At 36.3% G+C, this 21,308-nt stretch overlaps 1 protein-coding gene across 2 annotated transcripts in view; it reads left to right on the plus strand.

Annotated features, from left to right (window-relative positions):
* Positions 1-21,308, plus strand: part of KCNN2 (potassium calcium-activated channel subfamily N member 2) — a 73,840-nt gene that overhangs the window by 40,105 nt on the left and 12,427 nt on the right. For both annotated transcript variants that reach the window (XR_007630640.1, XM_050330188.1), the window contains exons 4-5: positions 6,886-7,027; positions 20,356-20,466. Coding sequence is in view for 1 of the 2 variants with exons in the window: in XM_050330188.1 (XP_050186145.1) it covers positions 6,886-7,027; positions 20,356-20,466 (253 nt within the window). In the remaining variant the exon portion in view is untranslated. The remainder of the gene's footprint in view (positions 1-6,885; positions 7,028-20,355; positions 20,467-21,308) is intronic.

Here is a 21,308-nt window from a genome sequence, read left to right on the forward strand (position 1 = left end):
ACAGTCAGATTATGTGTTTAAAAAACCCTGCTGCAGGCAGAGCTTAGCCAGGTCCTATCTAGGAGTTAAGGATTTGTTTAGAACTTTTTGTACAAGTTTCTGAGATCTTTAGCATTATTCATTATTCTACTAAGTCACAACAAGCACCTTGGTAGTAAATACGTGTTATAGTTAAGTTTAAATTCCCAAACAAACATTTCATTATGTTTCTACATGTTGAAGAGTAGAAGGATAACTTTTTACATATTTTTTTTGAGTTTCATAAGCTTATAAATTTTATTAGGATGCTTCTTGAGATACATAATATTCATTACAGAAAAGCTTTATTGACATCTGAAATGTGAGATAAAGGCAAAGTCAAAGTAAGATTTTGAAATGAATAATCATACAAGCACTAAATGGGAATATTTTGAAGGATGATCACAACAAACAAACTAACAAAAAACCAAAAAACCAAACAGCCCCTAAACCCCCAAAAACTACACCAGAATTCCTGGTCCTATTGTTGTCAATTTTACTTCAGTTATACCACTGCAGAAACAAAATAGCTTGAAACTGATGAAAAGAACACAGTAGGAAGTAAGAATATTCTTGTATGCTGGGTGTGTATCTTAATTGAGGCAAGAGAAAATTCTCCTTAAACAAACTCTCTGAAAACTTCAGGAAGACATATTAGTGTTTTCATATAGTCTAAGACCTTCTGAAGCAGTAGGTATCACTTTATTCATAGAATTACTTTTTTGTACATTTTTACTGAATTGTCCTATCTTTGCTTCTATTCTTTTCAGTGGATTGCTATCTGCAACAAATGTAAAGTTTTCCAAATTTCCCAATACTCATAGAATTGATTCAACAGATTCTCCTTAACACCCAAACTATTACTGAATGCAAGTTAAAAAAACTCCAAAAAAGTCAGGTAACTTCTAAGAAGCTTCAGCAACTTTGTGCTTGTAGCTGAACAGTTCCTTTTGGAAAGATGAAGTATACTTTCAGTCTACTATGGCTGCAGACAGATATAAAGATTTAACAGATCATCAGCTCTCTACAGCACCAGGAAGACAAAGCAAGACCTCCACCAGTGAAGGACAAAGATTAGCTTGACACCCTTTGAAAAAATGACAATTAATTCCTTATTTCATTACTGGTAGGTTACTGATTGCCCAAAGCACTGACAAGTGGGTATGACAGCAGCTAGTGGTTTTAGTCATTTTATGTCTTCCCCCTTATGTTTAAAGTGCAATTTATATTCAAGAATAATGATAAAATTTCTTAAAACAGGCCATCTCACCCTTCAGATTTGTGTGATTTCTCTCTACTGTGTCCTCTTTTCTTTTAGATTATTTTTTCATCCATCTTAGCTAATACAGTAACTTATGTTAATGATGTAATGATGCTTCATATTCCTTGGGGTATTTTTAACCTTCTATAAATAACCAGCAAATACTTTTAGCAGAAAAATTATGAACATTTTTGACCATGGTAGAAGCAACCCAGAGAGCTTACTCTCATCCATTACTTTGGTTGAGTTCACAACTGCTTGTTGGTATGAGTTGTTCTGTTTGAAATCCAGTCATTTTTTGTGGTATTCTGTACTTTCATGAAGCAGTTTTTTTGACAAGAACATTTTTGCTCATGTTCATAAATATTTGGGGGACATCAACAGATTTGTTATAAAAAGACTGGCACAAGCGTGCATTTCTTCAAGCTGCCCTTCTGATCCTAAACCTGACAAGGCAGGAAAAAATTATGCTGTCATACTAAGAGTCAGCCCCACTGTTCTTTCCAAGTGCTGCTCGGGTTTTCTTTTTTTTTTTTTTTTTTTTCCTTTTCTTTTAAACAGGAGAAAGTAAAAAAGAATAAAAAGACTTGTCTGTTATCATCACTATATTAACAGCTAAAAAGCTGCCAGTACCTACCACTTAACTAAAGATTAAAAAGGCATTTCATAACAGAATGGCCTGATACTGTGGGGGAGCTCTAATAGCTGGTTAGATCAATCAGTGTCTCAACAGCATCTGTGTTAAGTTTCTGGTTTAATGGGCTGAGCCTATTTCCAGCTGTTACTAGTCTAGAAGTTTTTAAGGTTTGACAAAGCAAAACTCAGCCTGGATTGCCATTCCAGTACAGGCCAGGAATTTCTTAATTATTATGGCAAAAGGAGGCCATTTTCTTTCCTAAGAAAAGGGTCATCTTTTCAACCATTTTTTAGTTCTTGACTTGTTCAAGAAAGCAAAACCAAAGATGGCAAAGTAATCAGAGGCTGTCCATGGAGGCAAGACAAACTGAAATGAAACTGCTAAGTGTGAATTGATGTGACTTGACTTGTTATTCATCATTTTTTAAGATAAATGTGTTTTAGATGTCAAAATGTGAATGTTTGATAATTGTGTGCAGCTAGAAAGATGATATTCTACCAAAGTAAATGAAACATCATCATATATGAACATGGTTCTGAAGGGAAGCAGTACTGAAAATCATGATACCAGTAGTGATACCAGAAGGAAAGGACTGCTATTTGATGAAGAAACTGAAATACTTCTTTGACAACCAAAGCTACTGCAGTATTGTCAGCTGAGGAATATATTTATTTTTTTCTGAGATGAGTTGTAAAACTCCCACTCAGTTTGGCATAAGAAGGAATCAAGCCATGCTATTTTTGCACAAATATAATCATTCAGCTATTTTTGGTTTAAATTACAGTAGTGTCAGAACTTATATATGATAGTTAGTGAGAACTGGATCGTGGTGTTTCACAGGGTGATGATTGCCTGGTGAATAGTGTGGTCCAGCTGCAGGGCCACCTACCTGCTAGCATATTTCCTATTAGAAAAGGAGTGTGATAAATAATTCTTATGCTTGTGTGACTTCAGCCAGTGTTTTTTCTTCTTTGGGGGAATATATCAGTTTTTTAAATGACATGTATTTCTGCTGCCATGTAAGACTGGCATGTAAGTCTATAGCTGCAGTTTTAACAGTTAAATAGTAGCTCTTATCTTTAAGTGACTCACTGTATTTCTATTGCAAGTTTTTATTGACTGAGAATGGTAGGCTTTAAATATTTAAATCAATATAATTGTAGTGACTCTAGTTTTAAAAATCCAAATCTTAATAGAAATAAAAACCCTTATCAAAATAAAAATTAGTGACAACAAATCTTCTGTTTTGGAATTTGTTTGGTAATGATGGGATTTTGTTTTGTGTCACTGAGAGGAAATCTTTGTTTCTTTTTCCTTTCTTCCTGAGCTTTTGGGTTTCCAATCTGTTTATGGTACAGTGTTTTCCTATCAGATCTCAGAACTCTCAGATAGAGAGTGAATGGATAGTTTAGAAAAACTGCAGTTGAATTCTGAAGTGTGTTACATCCAAGCTGCCTTTCGCAGTCCAGCTGAAATTTGGAGATGTTTGTAGTGGCATATGATTTACTGACAGTGAGTGAGACAGCTCTGCTCCAGCTGTTGGTGTACGTGGCTTTTCTCCTCATGATAGCTTCCATTGCAGTTGGCTCTACTGGGGATAGTCTCAATAGTGAAGTGAAAGATACAGTGGTAGGAATGACATTTTTCAGGTGTTCTGGTGACTTCTGTGCCACACATTAGAGCTGCAATTATAGAAAAACATGGGAAAGTTTAACTTCTGCTCTGTCCATTTTGCTGTTCCCTGTATAAATGGAGAAGTTCAGTCTTTAGTGGCGGGATAACTTTGAAAGCAAGTAATAAAAGACAATTGGATTGTTTTCTTTCCCCCTCCTCAAAACAAAGCAATTTACATGCTTCCAGTGTTAATTTTTAACCATTTCCATGACTGTACAAATATGTAATCAATGCTGTAATTAATACTTTTTAAAGAAGTTGCTTTTCCTGCTTTGATATAGATGTAATAATTTTCTACCTGATTGTAGACACAGGGTTGCAGAAGACTCCCCTGGCTTTGCTCATTCAGGCTTGAATCTCAAGTGGTAGTGGTGCCTAGTCACATAGTAGAGCACTTGGAAATGTATGCTGGCACAGTTATAATCTTATGAAATTCAGAATGGTGTAAACATGAATCAGAATTGCTAACCACAGAGATTCAAAAATCATGACTGAGGTTGCAAAAAAATACAAGACAAAAGCAAACCACCTTCCTGTAAATCTGGCAAAGAAATTATGGGATTCTCCGGAGAGTGACACCCTTTTGGGTTGTCTCTATTTTGCTAACAGATTTTTAACATGAGAGGTCTCCCCTTCAACTTTCCCTGTGCATTTGCAAGAGAAAGTTTTTAGGGTTTGTTGAAAGATTAAATTAGGCAAATTAGGTAATTTGCAATGCTTTGTTGTGCTTGAGCAGTTGAGGCAATAGGGAGTGTTTCTTAGTCACAATAAAGTCATTCCTAAGTATTGCTGATTTTTAAAATAAACATGCATCATTTGATTGCTGAAATAGAACCTTGAAGTCACAACCAGGTGAAATACTTAGAGCAGGAAATCCATCAGTCCTGAGCTAACAAGATGAAAACATTTGAATAGGTCTTTGAAGTGTGGTACCCAATATGGATGCAGATGGCTTTAACAGTTTATCCAGGGAACCTTAATTGTCTCTGTGTTTCCAATGAAACGTTAAAAAACTTTTGATGTGCTTTTTAAAATTTACCCCTATGTCACCTTTGTTAAAGAATCTTTGTGTATGTTGGCTTGTGTGTTTTCTGAAATGGGTAAAGGAGCATAAGTGAATAAATACTCAATTATGTTTTCCTTGTATTGTTCAAGGCTTAAGAGAGACGTTTTGGCATTCTTTATGTGAAACTAGTATTTATTTCTAGAAGTCAGTGAGCTCTCTTTGAATGTTCTGTTTTCAGTCGTATTAAGATGCCTATCACGTATTAAGATGTTATCACTGCGGAGGGCTGAAATTTGGTAAGGATATAACTGTTCAGACAAAATGTGGAAAAAATCAAAAGCATTGCATTGCATTTTCATCTCCACAGGAGAACCAGTTTTTTTATCTGAAGTATGAAAATGGCTGGGTTCAAAATCCAAAGAGAGGCATTAAAGAAATATATTATAAATATTTATGTGAGAAATTACTACTATTTAAGTTGCTAGCCTTAGAATGTGTCGTGGCTTTAGTGCCCTTCTGTGAAGCTCATCCAGACCCTGTGGGTCATATCACTTGCATGATACTCTGTAGGGAGTAACACGATTAGGTAAATAGGCTTTCTTCTTGCCTTCTGGATGGGATAACTATGTTTCTCTCCCTGTATCCATATATTTCACAACTGTTATTTGGTAAGTTTGTTAAGTGGAGACTAAAATCCGTAATATTGAATGCGCACTGGAAAAAAAATGATATCCGATTGTTTTTTGTCATGAGCTAAATCAAGTTTGCTGTCGTTTTTTTGTAACTTGTCTTGGTGCTGTTGTGGTTGTCATTGTTTGTGTCATTGTCATCTTTAGGAGTCCAAATGTGGGCTTCTTCAACATTTTTCTAGGTTTTGTTCTAGGCAGAAGAAAAAATTTTTTTCAAAAACTTGTATAAAGTATGTGAGAGACAACACTGAGACCAGGAGAGATAAAAGTACAGGTGAAATATGGAACAGACTTGTTTGGAGTGATTGCTGTCATCCCTGGTGGTCAAACAGTTCTTAACATTTTGTAATTATCGAGGCATAGGTGGGACTTTGAAGGCAGAGTTTTGCAGACCTTTACAGTGAATATCTTACAAATTAGAGAATAAGGAATTTCTTGACAGAGCCTGTGTGCTCGTTCTGCATTCATGCTCTGTCACAGAGACTGTGGTCCAGAAAGGAGAAAATAAGCAATTATTTCAGTTGCAGAAAGCAGGTTGTTTACAGATTTGTGAACTAATTTGTTAATGACCCTCTGTGACCCACTGTAAGACACAGATTTAAGAAATGGCTAAAGTAATACCCCTGGGGAATTTAACAGCATGTAGTTAACCTGAAGCTTCACAGCAGCTTCAGGGGTGATTGCAACCTTGAGTCTGCAGTGGCTGCCACAGAGAGTCTCTGTGGGAGAGCTGCTCTGTCCAGGGAGCAAAATTCCACCTATCTTAGCCTGTTAGGCACTTTTCCTCCTCACAGAGTTAGTGTTGACAACAGGTTTTTTGACTTAAAATGTGTCCTTATATCTTCACAGTCTATTAAGTATGTATGTCATGTGAAGAGAAGATTATTAATCTGAACTTGTTTTCTTTGAAGTGACAAGTGAACATATTCCACTATAATAATGAAACTAAGATGACAAATAGCACATAGTGAAATTTCACTTAATAGCTGACTTAACACAAAAGGGTGGTTTTGCTATATTTAAGGTAAAGATCTTTTGATGATGAGAAATACAATAGCATATTTTTCTATTTATTTTGAACATGTAGATGGAGAGGGTAGGCCATAAGTTGTCTAAGTCAGCATTTACATGATACCTCATGATTAGATTTCTGATCATAGACTTGCATTTAGGCCAAGGAGATGAAGATGTGCTCTGCTGTCTGCTTGTGCACTCAACCTTCTCTCCCTTTTGTATTTGCCTCAGTCTGCAACTGTAGTAGACTGGTGTCTTATGCTACTGAAGAGTCTTAACAGGACCTGTACTCCAGATGAAGACACTCTATTAAAAAAGAAGGTTTCAGCTTTTTTAATGAGAGTAACCAAATACAGAATTATAAACCATCACAAGTATCTCTACTACTGGTTCTATTTTTATACCTTCTGATTTTTTACTGCTGATGTAATTGAATTTGATTTTTATTTAATTCCTTATAGCTGTTTTTAAAAAGGAGATAGAATACAAGAATGATCATGTAACTAGTTAATGCAATTTCTTTCTAGAAGCACAACAGTTTAATAATTGTTTTCATGATAAAGAAATTGGTTTTTTTCTTTTTCAGATACCACGATCAACAGGATGTTACTAGCAACTTCCTTGGGGCAATGTGGTTGATTTCAATAACTTTTCTATCCATTGGATATGGGGATATGGTACCTAATACATACTGTGGTAAAGGAGTCTGTTTACTTACTGGAATCATGGTGAGTGAATTTATTAATTGGATATGAGATTACATTTGCTGCAATTAATGCCAAAACTTTTTTTAGTCATAAAGAAACATGTATTTGCTGCCTTGTAGAGTATATATACTTACTCAGACCATTTCCACAGGCTTTCATTCCTGGTCATGGAATGGAGTTTTCTTCTTTAGGTAAAATTTAGCAGCTGTGTAATGAAATACAGAGAAACAAATTCCACCCTGACATAATACATAGCTTCAGAAATCGCAGTAGAGTCTTTCATTAAATGTTAAGGTATCATATCATCTTGATCATCTTTGGACATGTCTAATTGTACCAATACTCATAATGAATCTTATGACTGACTTTAAGTTATTCACAAACACTGAAACATGTTGGTGGTGAAACTCCTAAAACCTTTTGCTTAAGCATAGTTTTCTAATCTATTTCTTACAATTCTAATAACATTACTATCCATAGCATTCCAAGTAGATTTAAGTTGTGCAGTTTGCACCGTAAGAGATTTTGCTACCATTGATACCATTCAGCAGTTGTTAGGGTATGCAGACTCAATATGTATTTATGATGTATTTCATGTCGGGGTTTAATTTTTTAGGATTGCACCATTTGGTCAATGTTAGGCAGGGAGTAAGCCAATGTATTATAATGTCTGTGAAATTTACACATATCTGCAGTAAATTAGAAGTAAACAAGTTCAGGGCTCTGCTACTTTTATTTGTATCAACTTCTGTGTAAATATCCCTGTCAATGAGAGATATGGCAATATATTACCATATAACACTGTATATAACAATAAGATACATACTTGCATTTGAATTTTGTCCATTGCTTATAACTAATGCAATTCCAGTATCTACCTCTGTTAAACCACCTATATTGGGATTATGGCTCAACACAGGTGGTATCAAATAGTTGCCCCTTTTGAACAGATGTTTTGGTAAAAAATTTTTATAAGTGTGTATTTCATGTACAGAGAGTAAATTTTGCCAATGGTGGCAGATGTGTATCTCCTTAAATACAGAGTTTGCAGTGCAATTGGACAGTACAGGCTCAAAGCAGAATAACTCAGAAGGCTTTTTTAAAGCCTGTTGGCTGAGCTCAAATCTGCCATCTTCTGGAGTATTTGGCTTTGCTCCTCTTTCTTTGTTAGATTTTGATGCCAGAGAGAATAAAATGTGCTCATAAATTCATTAGGAAAAAATATGGAAAGCAGTGTATATTGCCACGGGGATGTGCAGAATGAGGACAGAACCCTGTTATAAAGCTTTCCTACTTCCCGGGCATTGTTAATTAAGAAGTAAATGCTTGAAGATGGAGGTTTAAGATCATTTTTCTCCCCTCAAATTATTCAAGACTTTGCAGAATTTCATTATGAATAAATATTACAAAGAAATCTAGGACCTTCAAAGCCCTACAGAAGCGCAGTGAGGATAGTAGTATTGGTAATAATCATCTGTGGGTTTCACACAAATGCCTTTCTGCTAGTGCAAATGGATAGCAGCAGCTGGACTGTTATTTTAAATATCTGTGGATCAGCTTATTATTTTATTATGATGAAAACAAAGTAAAAGTAAAATCAGAAAAGCATATTACATATTATTGCAAATTTTATTATTTATGCCTGTGAATGAAGGACACAGAAGCTGAAATAATAAAATGGATTTGTCATTTCAGTTATGATAGCACTACGTGGATTCAGATTATTTCTGGCAGTTGCTTCCGTGAACAACTAAAGTACAGATTTATGTTGTTTTCACACATGGCGGTGCTTTTTCACAACTGATAGATTTGTAAAATGTATGGATGATACCTTTGTGTCTGTGATTGTTTTTTCTTAGTGGTCATAAATTCTGCAGCTGCTTTGGATGCACAAAGTCTCCAGTATCTCATGGTAATGAGTTTTGGATTAATACCTCCAGGGACAGATAGAATTCTAAACAAAAAAAAAATGAACCAAGTAGCTAGTATGTGATGATAGGTAAAACAATTCTGAAAGCCTCACCTCTAGTTGCATTCATGTCATCTTTGACAAAAAAATTATGGAGCAATAGGAAAAAGTCAGATGATAAAATTACTTGGGGGGAGGGCGTGTTGTTTGTTTTGGTTTGTTTTTGTGAAGGATCTGAGAGATACAAAGTGTGAAACAGTGAGCATAATAATGAACTCTCTTCCAGCCTAACCTGCAATACCAAAAAGCAATACCGAACAGACCTAGTGATTTTTATTTCAATAAGAGTGATTTATGGTCTAATTAAAAGGTATATGAGGATAATTGTTGAATGTATGTAGCAAAATGAAACTGTGTGTGATTTTAAGAAGGAAAGTGTAGTTCCCTAGCATCTGAAGTAGCAAATGCATTGTTGGATTAGTGTGACCAATAAAAAATACCACTGAGTGTTTGCTTTAGGGTAAGGTCCCTGTTAAAAAGGATGGAAGGCAGAATAAATAGAAATACTTGTGAATACAGGGGTAGTTACACAGACCACTGAAGAGTTAACATTGGTTTCTCAGAACTAGTGGCCCGTGGAGGCCTTGTTTGGTAAAGAAGAACCCAGGTGCCCTGGCTGTCCTCCCATTTCAGCCTCAGGAATTGCTTTCTGTGCAATGTAAATGGGGGGCTCAGGCTGAACCCTGCTTTGTACTTCAGTCTGGGAAATGGACTTTATGCCATCAGCTGGTAGCACCAAGTTGTGCTGGCTGTTGGAACTGTAACCACCTCCCTTGAGGCACTGGTTCAAGTGGCATCTTTGGAATTCTACAAATGTGCACTGTTGGTAAATAGGAAAATCTTTACACGTATTCAGATTATACTGAAAGGAAAAATGCTTTGAGAACTGTAGAGAGTAAGAGAGCAAAGAAGTCTGATTAATGTACTAGAAAAACGGGGGGAAAAAAGTTCTGTGAACAAAGAGAGCAAATAGTGAAAAAATATGCACTATCATATTGAACAGTTTACTTTCTGATATTGCAAAGCACTTAAATATGTGAAATGTTCATGAAAACACTAGCACAGCACAGTACAAAAATGGGTTAATGCAAAGATGCTTTACAGCTGAGCAAGAGTGAACTGGATACCTCACCTCGATTACCAATAAGTGTTTTTCCAATGAGACTGCACTAGGCAGCAGTAGTAGACTGCGGCCCAGGTAGACTATAAATCAAGCAGCACATGGGTCCTCTGCCCTCTGTATACATTAGGTGGGTCTGCAAGAGTGTAATGGATGGATAGAAATATGACTACTGTCACTGTTGTCAGAACAGGGTAGAGAGGAAGTGGGGAGACCCATGGCTGCAAGTGGTGCAGCTCATCGGGGTTATGACTGCCTACTGAAGATACTGTGCCTGGTGGTCAGGGCACACCCAGGCAGATCTCTCAGATCCCCATCAACAGGGGGATCTCAGGTGGAGCACTTTGCTTGTGCAGTTGGTAAGCAGAACTGCCTGTACAGGCAGCACTTCCACCTTCTTAACGGCTTTTTGGAGTTAGGGCCTTGGAGCGTTTTGCAAAATTTTCCTTGCTTTATGAGGAGTATAATGAAGTCAGCAAAAATTTAAAGATGTTTCATAGAAATTGGTGAAGGGGGAGGGTGGGCAAGTGTGAGAGGATACAGGACAATGCATAATTATGGTCTGTGAGATGGACAGTTTTATAGACTTTTGTAAGCTTTTGTAGTTATGCAAGATAAAATAATGGCAGTCTATTCTTCCAATTCCTGATAAAAGAATCTGTTGCAAGGATCTGTTTGAGAAGGACATATTTCCTTTTATACATACAGCATTATATGGTGAGCTGGTGTATTTAATTTATGATGCAAAGGTTAGGATGCAGAATCTTCCTACAGAGCCACCTATCAGCAGTTAGAAGCAGACCTGTAGGTCAAACCTATGTTGCTACAAATAAAGTGGATGAGCTGCAATTGTCCTGTCACAGAGTGCACAAGTTGTTTGAGTATAGCTTGATGAAGATTACTCTAAATAAAATAGATGTTATTTCAAAGTGTCTGCTGAAATTACAATTTAATTGCTTCTGTTATTGAAATGAACTTCAAAGAGATTGTTATGCCTATGAAAGAAGCAAATAAATAAGGAAAGGTCCATAAATTTGTGCAATAAAGGTGGACAAGACTAGAGTTTTTTTCTTTCAAAAATTTTAGGTCTCATCTTTTAACTACAGGACTTAAACAGCACTCATGGAGATGAAGAATTCTTATTAGAGCAGTTATATTGCAGTCAATGTGCACAGTCTGGATTTAGGGATACTACTTTTTATTAGTTCTAAATTTTGAATAAAAAATTAATCAGATCTCATTTAAAATCTTCCCATACTGTGAGTTTTAATGTCCACTGGACATATTCATCTAGTTCTAAACAATCACAGTTTCTTTCCTATGATTCATGAAAAAGTGGTGAGGATGAGCTGTTTCTTCTATGAGAGTAGGGGGCTCTTCATTTAATTTTAAATTGTGGTGTTCATGTATACAGTTTTATTGCAGACAACCTGGTCTTACCAACAAATACAGAGATTACTGAACTAGAACTTCCTCCAGAAGAGGAACATGGCACCTAGGTTAACATAATTTTTAACTGTATGACTTTTGTAAGTAGCAATTTCTGAAATGTATCATCTTTGAAAATTACTAGTTACTAGATTGTAAGAAAAGGAGGGGGGAGAAAGGAGATTCTAACTGTGTAGTTAACATTGTCTGCCTGTCTTCTGGGATAAGTCATGAAAAGAGAAAAGGTAAACATCAGATTTTAGCAATTAAATATTTTGAATTATTTTATGAAAACTTTCTATGGATAATGTACAAAAAATTCGTAAATTATTTTGTATAATAATGACTAAAACATTGTGCAATTTTATGAAAACTTTTATTTACATTGTTTAATTGTGTAATTCAATGGAGAAACATAGTTGTGTATGAAACACAGGAATGTATTTGGAATTATGCTCTAAAAGCTGAAAAGGTATGATCAATTCTAATCAGAGCAATGTGGTGAATAGTTTTGTGGATGAGAGGAATTTCAAAAATCTAGAACACTGCTTAGTTTTTACTTCCCTGAAAATACAGAAAATATGAAAAACTTTTCCTACAAATTGATAACATCTCAGTTCCATGCCTCAGATATACGTTAGAATTCATTTCAGTTAGTTCTGATAATTCAGTAATAAATATAAGTGACATCAGGCTTTAGAACAGGTTGTGTTTATTCCTTCTAACATAATATAACCTGAGCAGACATTTATTGTGGAGAAGACAATTAATGATGCTTTAATTCTTAGGGATGAAGCTCTTAAAAGTTGGACTGCTCAGAAATTCTTCAGCTCCCCTACTGTTGTTGTTCTGGCACAACAAATTGCAAAAATAGAAACTTTTGTGAGGAAAAACATTGTTTGGGATTATTTTATGTCTATGCCTTGTTGGAATGAAATTTTTAACCAAAGTAAAGAAAAATAAAGTATTACAATTGAGTTGAGAAGCTCAAAAAAGGGATCCCTAAAATAGTAGTGATAAGGGTGATATTCTGGAATGTGAGAGAACAGCAAAGACTTTACCTCCATTTGAGTAAATGAAATCTCCTGAAAGTTTTAACCCTTATTTAGAATTAGAAAAATTAAGGGAAAAAAAAAAACTTCCTCAGAAGGTCTTTAGTTTGTACCAGTAGAGCAGGGAAGTTTTTGAAGTGTCAGAGGGCAAGGGAATTATTTCACTTAGGTCTGTCTATGGATGCATTTCAGCAAGTTCAAAGGCAGCTAGTTCCTGGAGGGAGTGAGCAGCAGTTGTGCCATAATATCTTTGTTTATGTTGATGTGACTGGAGTTGATGACTCTTACAGCAAGACTTCTGCTTTGTTTTGGAAAAATGTAGTTTATCTGCAGTAACTTCAAATTTAATACAGCAATTTTCATATACTTTTACACTTACTCTTATGAAACTTTTGTACGTACAACATAGGTGTTGAACAAGAACATCATCCCAAATTATTAAAGTAGTATTTCCCATCAGCCTTGTAGGCTCTTGAGCCTGCTCATTTAGGGAAATCAGACTTCACCTCCTTGCTCAGCAAAAAGGTTTTTTGCACACTGGCATAAACTGTTTTGATCTCCAGGGATTTTTTAGCTGTTATGACCACTGAAGGGTTCCCGGAAGGCCAGCCACCAGGGGACATTCAATTGTCAGGCTGCTCTGAGTTAACACTACTGTCATTTATAGGTTCCCCTGTAGAATAGATATTGTCATTATCTTATAAATCATCATGTCCTGTGCTGAACCAGATGTCTTTCCTAGTACTCAGCTTGCATTACTCAAGAAATTTAATTCACCCCCACTTACAACTACCCATTACTATGTGTGAGAGTATTTAATCAGTTTCACATTTATACATAACATTTAATGTTCTTCATAATTTTTATGTTTGCAACATTGCAAAAAATCTTTTGTATTAATTAGAACTAAAGAAATCTGGTCACCTACTGTTGTATAGATCAGAAGTTTAAATGTTGAAATAAAATTCTAAATGTGTTACAAACTCCACTGAAGACAACAGTAGCCATGCAACTATTGAAATATTGAAAGTATAAATAATACAAAACTATTTTACATCACTCTTTTGGCTGAGATGGCACAGTTGTTATCCTATTACTCATGTTACTTTGTTTCAGTTTTGCAAAGTTACACATCTCTCCCAGTAAACAATGACAGATGCAAAACAACATTTATACAGCACCATTTCCCTAGAGACTGTCTGTCTTGTGGATGGATTACTCCCTCAACTTTTACTTTGCTTGTTTTGGAGAGGCTTTTTTTCACTTTAAGGAACATTTTTTTTTTTAAATTATTATTTTTTCCCTCCCCTGGTGGTCCTGTATGTCCACCTTTTAGAGAGCCAAATGAACAAAATGCCCATTTAAATTCTTACAGGATTTTCATTTTATGCAGAGCAGCAGAAGGAATGTTGTGCCTTTTCTGGTGCAGAGATAAATTTCCCACCAGAACCATATGTTTGCAAAGCGGACCTTCTCTGTCCCTCAGTGGATCCCAAGGGAAATGAGCAAGAAATGTGGCAACAGCCTTCTTTCAGCTACAGGCAAGTATAGCAGGACATCTTTGTGACACCTACACCACTAAAGACTGCACTTCACTTCCAGTCCAGTAAACCAAAGCTACCAGAAGACTGAACTGAGGCACTCATCCACAGTGTTGCTTCTGTTCTCACCAATAGCACCCTTCAGGCATGTATATAATCTTCAGATGTTTGCAGAAATGGCTCAATTCAGTGTTGTCTTGTAAAGGTATTTTGGAACCTTATCAAAGAAAGAATCAAGTGAAAATACCGGAGGCATTTACTTAGAGGAGTACAGCATTTCTCTGCTGACCAAGTGTTGCTTTCAGTACTAACTGAAAATGCAGTCAATGCTAAGCTTTTTTTGTCTTAGATAAACCTTTAGATGGAGAGTTGGAAGCACCTCTCTAGTTATCACTGAAACTTGGCCTTTACCAGAATGCTAGATGTAAATGCTAGACTTCCCTTAAGTCTGAACCCTGCAGTTTTGCAATCACTGTATTGCACCAGTGTGTACCCTCAGTCTTCGCGGTTGTGAGTAGTAGTAAAGTCTTGATCAGATTTCTTAGCCTTACTCTCATCCTGTACTTTGGGAAACACCAGCTTTTTCCTTCTGGCTGCCATGGCTGTGCCTACTGTAGTTTACCATAGCGTAAAATTCTCTGTAGCAGCTCTTAGTAAGCTTTGGTGTGATGGTCCTGCTGATAGCAGCAGAAAGCTCAGGGTGGGCTGCGTGAGTGAAAAGAACAGAGGACTGAGATTGGACTGCAAAAGGCATCTCAGCTGGAATATAGTAAGTATATTGATACATAATTTTGGCAATCCACAGCAAGATCTGAAGGAGAAAAAACCACAATGTCAGGTCTAGTATGATGTATACAGTGTAATTGGATAATACAGACCTACCGTCTTTATTTATTGTTATATATATTCTTGTAGCACTTCAGGACTCATAACACTAGATCCTGCTGATACCAGTATTGTATAAAAACAGCAGAAATACATAGTCCAAATTCCTGAACAGTTTACTATCCCCATAGAGCGAGTAGAGTGGGGAACAAGGAGGGTTCATGTAGAATCAGAACAAGTGATCTTGGCATACCAGAATCTGATGTACCTTCAGTGGCTAGGCAAGGCTTTGTAGTAAGTAATATCCTAGAAAAGAAGGGGAAGAATTAGAAAGAAAACAGTATATTAGATTTGTTTATGTACAGCTTATTGGAGCTCAAATCCATGAGGAGTCATAAAATATTGCAACTGAGGGCAGATGCTCTGTATGTGATGCCATCAAGAAGGGAATAGACTGCAGAGTAATGTAGTAAAAATGACAGGCAAAGGAAGTAACCATTGTAGCAGTTTCTGATGTGTCTAAGAGATAATCTGCTTTGTTAAAGCAGCTGAGAGTTGCGTAATTCAGAACTAAGTGCCAAGAGGAGACACTGTGCGGGTAGACAGGGAAAGCTGCAGTTCATGATGCTGGAGGGTAAAGTGAAAGATAACACCAAGTAATGATGAGCATTGAGGGTGGACAGGGAGGGGAACTCCAGTCTAGAGGCTTTGCTTTTACCCCTAGTCCTGGAGGAGAAGATGCAGTCCCCCTGCCCCCCACCATGCAGTCTCCATGGTTCCCGCAGGGACCACAGGACAGCTGCTGGCAGGGTGAGCAGGCAGAGAGAGTTTTATTGTTCTGGGTAACTGCTTAAGTACCTCTTAGGTGGATTACCATGTGACCAGTGGGAGTTCAGGAGGTCTTACAAACCAACCAATTACACGAAAAGGGTTAACGACCAATAGATAAGCTTCCAGTTATCTCTTAGACATTCCAAAGGTACAGGTGAGGGATCTTGGAAAAGAGAAAGGTTTACACAAAGAGTTACACCACCATTTTGGAAGCATGTTCACTTTAACAACATTACAAACTTGTGCGTTCTTTTATATACTGCAACAAAGTAATAGTTGTACTTTTTTTCTGAGGACCATGTTAAGCAATTTGTTCAGTTGCTAAATTTACAGTATAACTTAAATACAATTATTTTCACCTTTCTTCTGTTGTCCTTTACAAATAACATGGGCTTGATATCAAGAAACCGATGGCCAATGACATTATTTTCTTTCCCCTCTATTTAGTCCATCTTTCCATTCATTTTTTAAAGGAATGTCAGTCATAATTTAAGCTTGTGATTAGCCTACTACTGTTTAACAAGTACCTCAGTATGTATGTAAGTCAAGTGTCCACATAAACTTCTACTTACACTTCTATCAGGGAAACTGACTTTGGATTCTAGGCATTAAAGAGAATACTGAAGGATGGCTTTCACAGACTGTTTCTTACTTGCATGAGCATTTGAACTTTAGGCATCGTTTGTCCTGAACAGGAACAGCATATTTAGAATTAAAGATGCAAATAATGTCTTCAAATTGTTTGCCAACACATCAAAGTGTTTTCAATAAGGACAATAGCTGAATAGACTGATGGTCAAGGGGAGCTTTGCTGTGTGTAAATGGTTGTAAACTTTACGCTAGAAGATTGTACTGCTCACAAATGCAAGTTTTATGTCACCATCAGAGAGCTGGTACCACTGTGCAGTCCAGAGTTTGTTACTTTGCTCAACTGGAAAACTGAGGATGTGTCATCTTTATTTTCAGACTTCTTGGATTTCCTGTAAATTAATATGCAACATTTCCCATCAGGCAAGAAATACTGAGCATTCAGGGTGAGATTCATGTGCTTCATCTTCCAAACCTTGCAAATAGGAAATAGGCATTGTTCAACTCATCAGTGGAGTCCTGATTTTGTTGTTTTAAGGAAGTTTATTTTTAGTAATATTTAGGGGCTTCTCCTGCTTTAGCTGAGCTTGTACATGATTTCTGAAAAATAGAAAAATTTAGGTACATCAGCTTTTAAAACTGGTGATTGCTGGCAAACACTTGACCATAGAGTACTTGATGGTCATCAAATTAATGGATGGTCAATTCTGTTATTGCATGTTTCCATTAAATGGACCAAATGAGCAATATAGTCAAACCTTAACCTTGGTTTGACCAATTTGCTTACACTGCATGTGTTGTAATAATTTCTGTCCTAAGTGCCCTTAAAATCAAGCAGCTTACGAAGTCAAAATGCATTACAATAACTCTGTAATGCAAGAGGTCGAGAGGGGACTGACTAAGGACTACAAATTCCAAATAGAATTAATTGCTGCTTTGATACTCAAAAATGTACACATTCCTGCCTTTTTCAAATTCTTTGTATTATATATAATTCCCCTGAATGTTAAGCAAGATCTTAAAGCAGTGATTTACTGTATTACTTACTTCAAAACAGGACAAAAGGAATGATGTTGGAAATTATAAAATGCAGTAATCAAATATAAGACTTTGTACAATTTTATTGTCTAAAAAATGCTTCTTGCAGTTGAAATAATTATTATGGTGATTTTACTTATACTAAGTAATTTTAATAAATAAGTAGCTGGTGCACTATATAATATTTATACATATATACTATATATATGTATATATATACACTTCTATTTAATTTCTGCAATTTTGATTCATTCTCACTTTCTTAGTAGTTTTAGCAATGCTGAACTCTTTAGGAAGAGATATATACTGTGGAAGAGTACTGTAACATAAAGTATTAGCTAGCATCATGTATTTAAGTGGAATTTCCATAATTTTTGTATGCTATTATGAGAGTAATTTCTTTTCCTTCAAGATACTGCAAAATGTAAATTTTACTATCTGTAAATATGCAGATAGTATAATACTTCCTACTTTTGCAGAAATACAGAGGAGCTCATTTTCATATCCTGAGATCCCATCATATACCACAAAACCAAGAGTGTTAACTTGAATCTAGGATGCCTTGCCATCACAATAAGCTGTTCTAGAGATGAGGAAGATAGGAGTGCATGTACCCCACAGCGGTGGTTGTCATAGCTTGTCAGTGACAGTATTGTGCTGCTGCAGGCAGTAGATTTCACGTGAGACATAAAGTTTTTAACACCGTTTGGCCCTTACAACTGTGTCACTCTGAAAAAGGAGGAGAGTTAATCACACAATCTGGAACACCTTCACCTCAAAGCAAACTCCTTTTGCTATTCATTCCTCTAGCCTTTTTGAGGAGGACTGGGAAAGGATGCTCCAGTATTTCATTCCCCTACTTAATTTGCATAAACAGCTGTTTTGTGCCAGTGGGGTCTGTACTAATAAGCCACTCCGTTTTAGCACTCTTACTGTGAGTATGCAGAACTCCAGTTATGTCATTAAATCAGCATCTGGCCTTGATTCTCCTGGCATACTGGACCAAAAGGTATCTGCTTTGGTCTTCATTTTCTTGGTATTGTATGGGATAATTTATTCATTTATTTGCACACAGAGAAGTCTTCTGCCTATTAGCATTTCCTGTGATAGGAAGAAGACCTAAAGTGTGCTGTCTGTTTCCCAGGGAGGTAGCGCATATGTTAGAGCATGTCCTGCCTAGTGCTGTTCTCAGAAGGCTGGATGGATTTCTGCAGTGCTTAGCCTTGAGCCACTTGGGCTGTCTTCTTCCTTTTTAACTATTAATGGGAACCGGAGAAGCAAAGGAACTTTTAGCCCCATTTTGACTTGTCTCATGGAGCGAGCAAGACTTCAGGTAACTTGCCATGAAATTCTATTTACACAGGATTAGAGAACAGAGGGAGAGAACTGCTAAGCTGGAAGGCTTAGTATTGAGGACAGGAGAGAAGCAGGAAATGCAGGAAAATTACAAGGGACTCATCTGAGGGAATGCTGAGAGCTGTTGTGTCAAGAAGCCTTGGTAGGTGACAACTGATTGCAGAGAATTAGGTGCTTGTGAGGGAGCAGATGGATTTCTTGGAACAATCTACCAGGAGAATAGAGAAATAATTAATTGGAGGCTTTCACAAAATTCATTGTGTGCCTCAGTAAGTACACAGAGAGACAAGATTCATTTTTTTGAGAACACTACGTGAATAAAGGTTTCCAATGAGTTAATTATTTTGCAGTCTTTAAGTGTTTGTTAATGGATTTTGTATTTTGGAAGCTAGATTAAGAGATTTCCTCTGTATTTTCTGGAGACAGTAAGGCAGTTATAGAGGTGGTAGACAGAGAGAAAATAGATTTTTGGGAGAAATACAGAATGAGTAGAAGAAAGCTCTGAGAATGAAAATGTGGTAGACCTCAATGTGCAGTGAGAGATTGCTTTATATTGGAGTGTAACTGACGCAAGTGCAATGACAACTAGATTGGACTGAATCAGCAGGTTAAACACAGCCTTGTATATTCAATGAGATTTTTATACCTTTTTAAGAACAACTTGTAAAAATTTGTTTGTAAAAAAATAAATACTAGGGCAGCAGAATTTATAAATAATGCAAAGTAATTATACCTCTAGATGTGTATAATATACACTGCTTCTTACTACCTGGCTCATTTTAGACTCCTTTCCTTCTCAGCACTTCAGGAAAAAAAAAATTTAAATTTGTGAATTTGTGATGCTGATAAAGATAACTGTCCTTTCAAAGGGACAGGCACCTACTGGCATTGTCCCGTTGGGAACATGCATGTCCATGTATATACATGAATGTGCATACATATAGACAGCATAAATTAGAAAATTGGTATTTTCTCCATCCAAGTTTTGAATAAATGGTCTTATGTATGTGTGCTATTTTAAAGGGTAATAAGATAAGTAAAAATAGTATGGGAAAAAGATCATGGAAGGACTTATGAAACAACAGGAAAATACAGTAAGGTGATTAAGTGCTAATTTATTATTATTATTTTTAGGCCCTAAAATCCTATGAAAACTTTTCTTTATGTGTGTATGTGCTAAATACTAATCTAATCTTATTTCTTCATTAGGACCTGCTGTAACCTTGAGAAAATTTTTAAGAACAGGATATCCTACATTTATTTACTAATATTCTGGGTTTTAAAAGCTGTTTTGATCACCCCCTTTGTTTACGCATTAGAAATGGGACGTGTTCAAATTTTCAACCCCTGCAGAAAAAAAAAAGGCAGAACTTTTAAACAGTGTTGCTCACTAATTATTTTGGTGCTTTGACAATTTATCAGCCTGTAATTACTGACTTTTCATATTACTATGAAACAAAATAGCTGTAGCATGTTCACTGTATTTACCAGGGATGAATCACCTGATGCCCACCATACCTCTACAGCAAAGGAGAAACTTGCTCTCAAAAGTCTGCAAAACACAGTAGTAACACCTTGGGGGTTTGTTTTATTGTTTCCAGGGTGCTGGGTGCACTGCACTGGTGGTAGCTGTGGTGGCAAGGAAGTTAGAACTTACCAAAGCTGAAAAACATGTGCATAATTTCATGATGGACACCCAGCTAACTAAAAGAGTAAGTCACACTTTATATTCACAACTGAAAAGGAAATGTGTACTAATTTATTTCTGCATTTGTTTTAAGCAGTCTCCTGCTTGGTTCTCCTGCTGAACTTCTCGTGAGTGGGATTTTGAAAGTTAGAAATTGAATGCCTTGAGTTTTTCTCTGAATTGAGGGCAACTTCAAGTTCTCAGAAACTTTTGAGGATTTGAATATTCAGTAGAAATTCCTTGTAGCTGGAAGATAACTGGTGTAACCAGCAGTTAAGTGAAACTAGACTATTATATTAAATTAAAACCTTTTGTGTGGCATATGAAAAGAATATAATTTTTTTTAAATCTAAAATAGATTAAATGTCCGATAAATCTAGGAATTTCAAGCTATGAGAGATGTTCTAAGCAAACCATATGTTCAGGGTTTGTGAGGAAGACAATCGTTCCAGTTGTTTTTTGTATTCAACGCAGGGCTTATTTAGCACCCCATAGTACTACAGGGCCCTAGAAGATATTTGTATATAATATTTTTAGAAGAGATTATTTTTTTAAAAAATAGAAATCATTAGTATTTATAAAAATATTTTAAATGAAAAAAATACATCAAACAAGGCAGTAGAAATCCTTCTTTACTTAAATAAGACAGGTCAGTGTTGAGAGAACAAGAAAATGAGTAGTAGCTGCACAGTCCACTCAACTTGTTTAATCTTCATTGTTGAGAAGAGCCAATGTGGAGACAAAGGTACCCACAACAGTGACTCATGCAGAGTTTCTCCTTACTGTGGGTGCAGAGGGATGTCAGTGCCTGAGATGGAGACAACAGTTGTGCTCCGGGTGAGGAGGAGGGTGGCTGCCTCAGCACGG

This window comes from Myiozetetes cayanensis, unplaced genomic scaffold, assembly GCF_022539395.1.
Source record: "Myiozetetes cayanensis isolate MyiCay16 unplaced genomic scaffold, myiCay2020 scf4, whole genome shotgun sequence".
NCBI classification, from domain to species: Eukaryota; Metazoa; Chordata; class Aves; order Passeriformes; family Tyrannidae; genus Myiozetetes; species Myiozetetes cayanensis.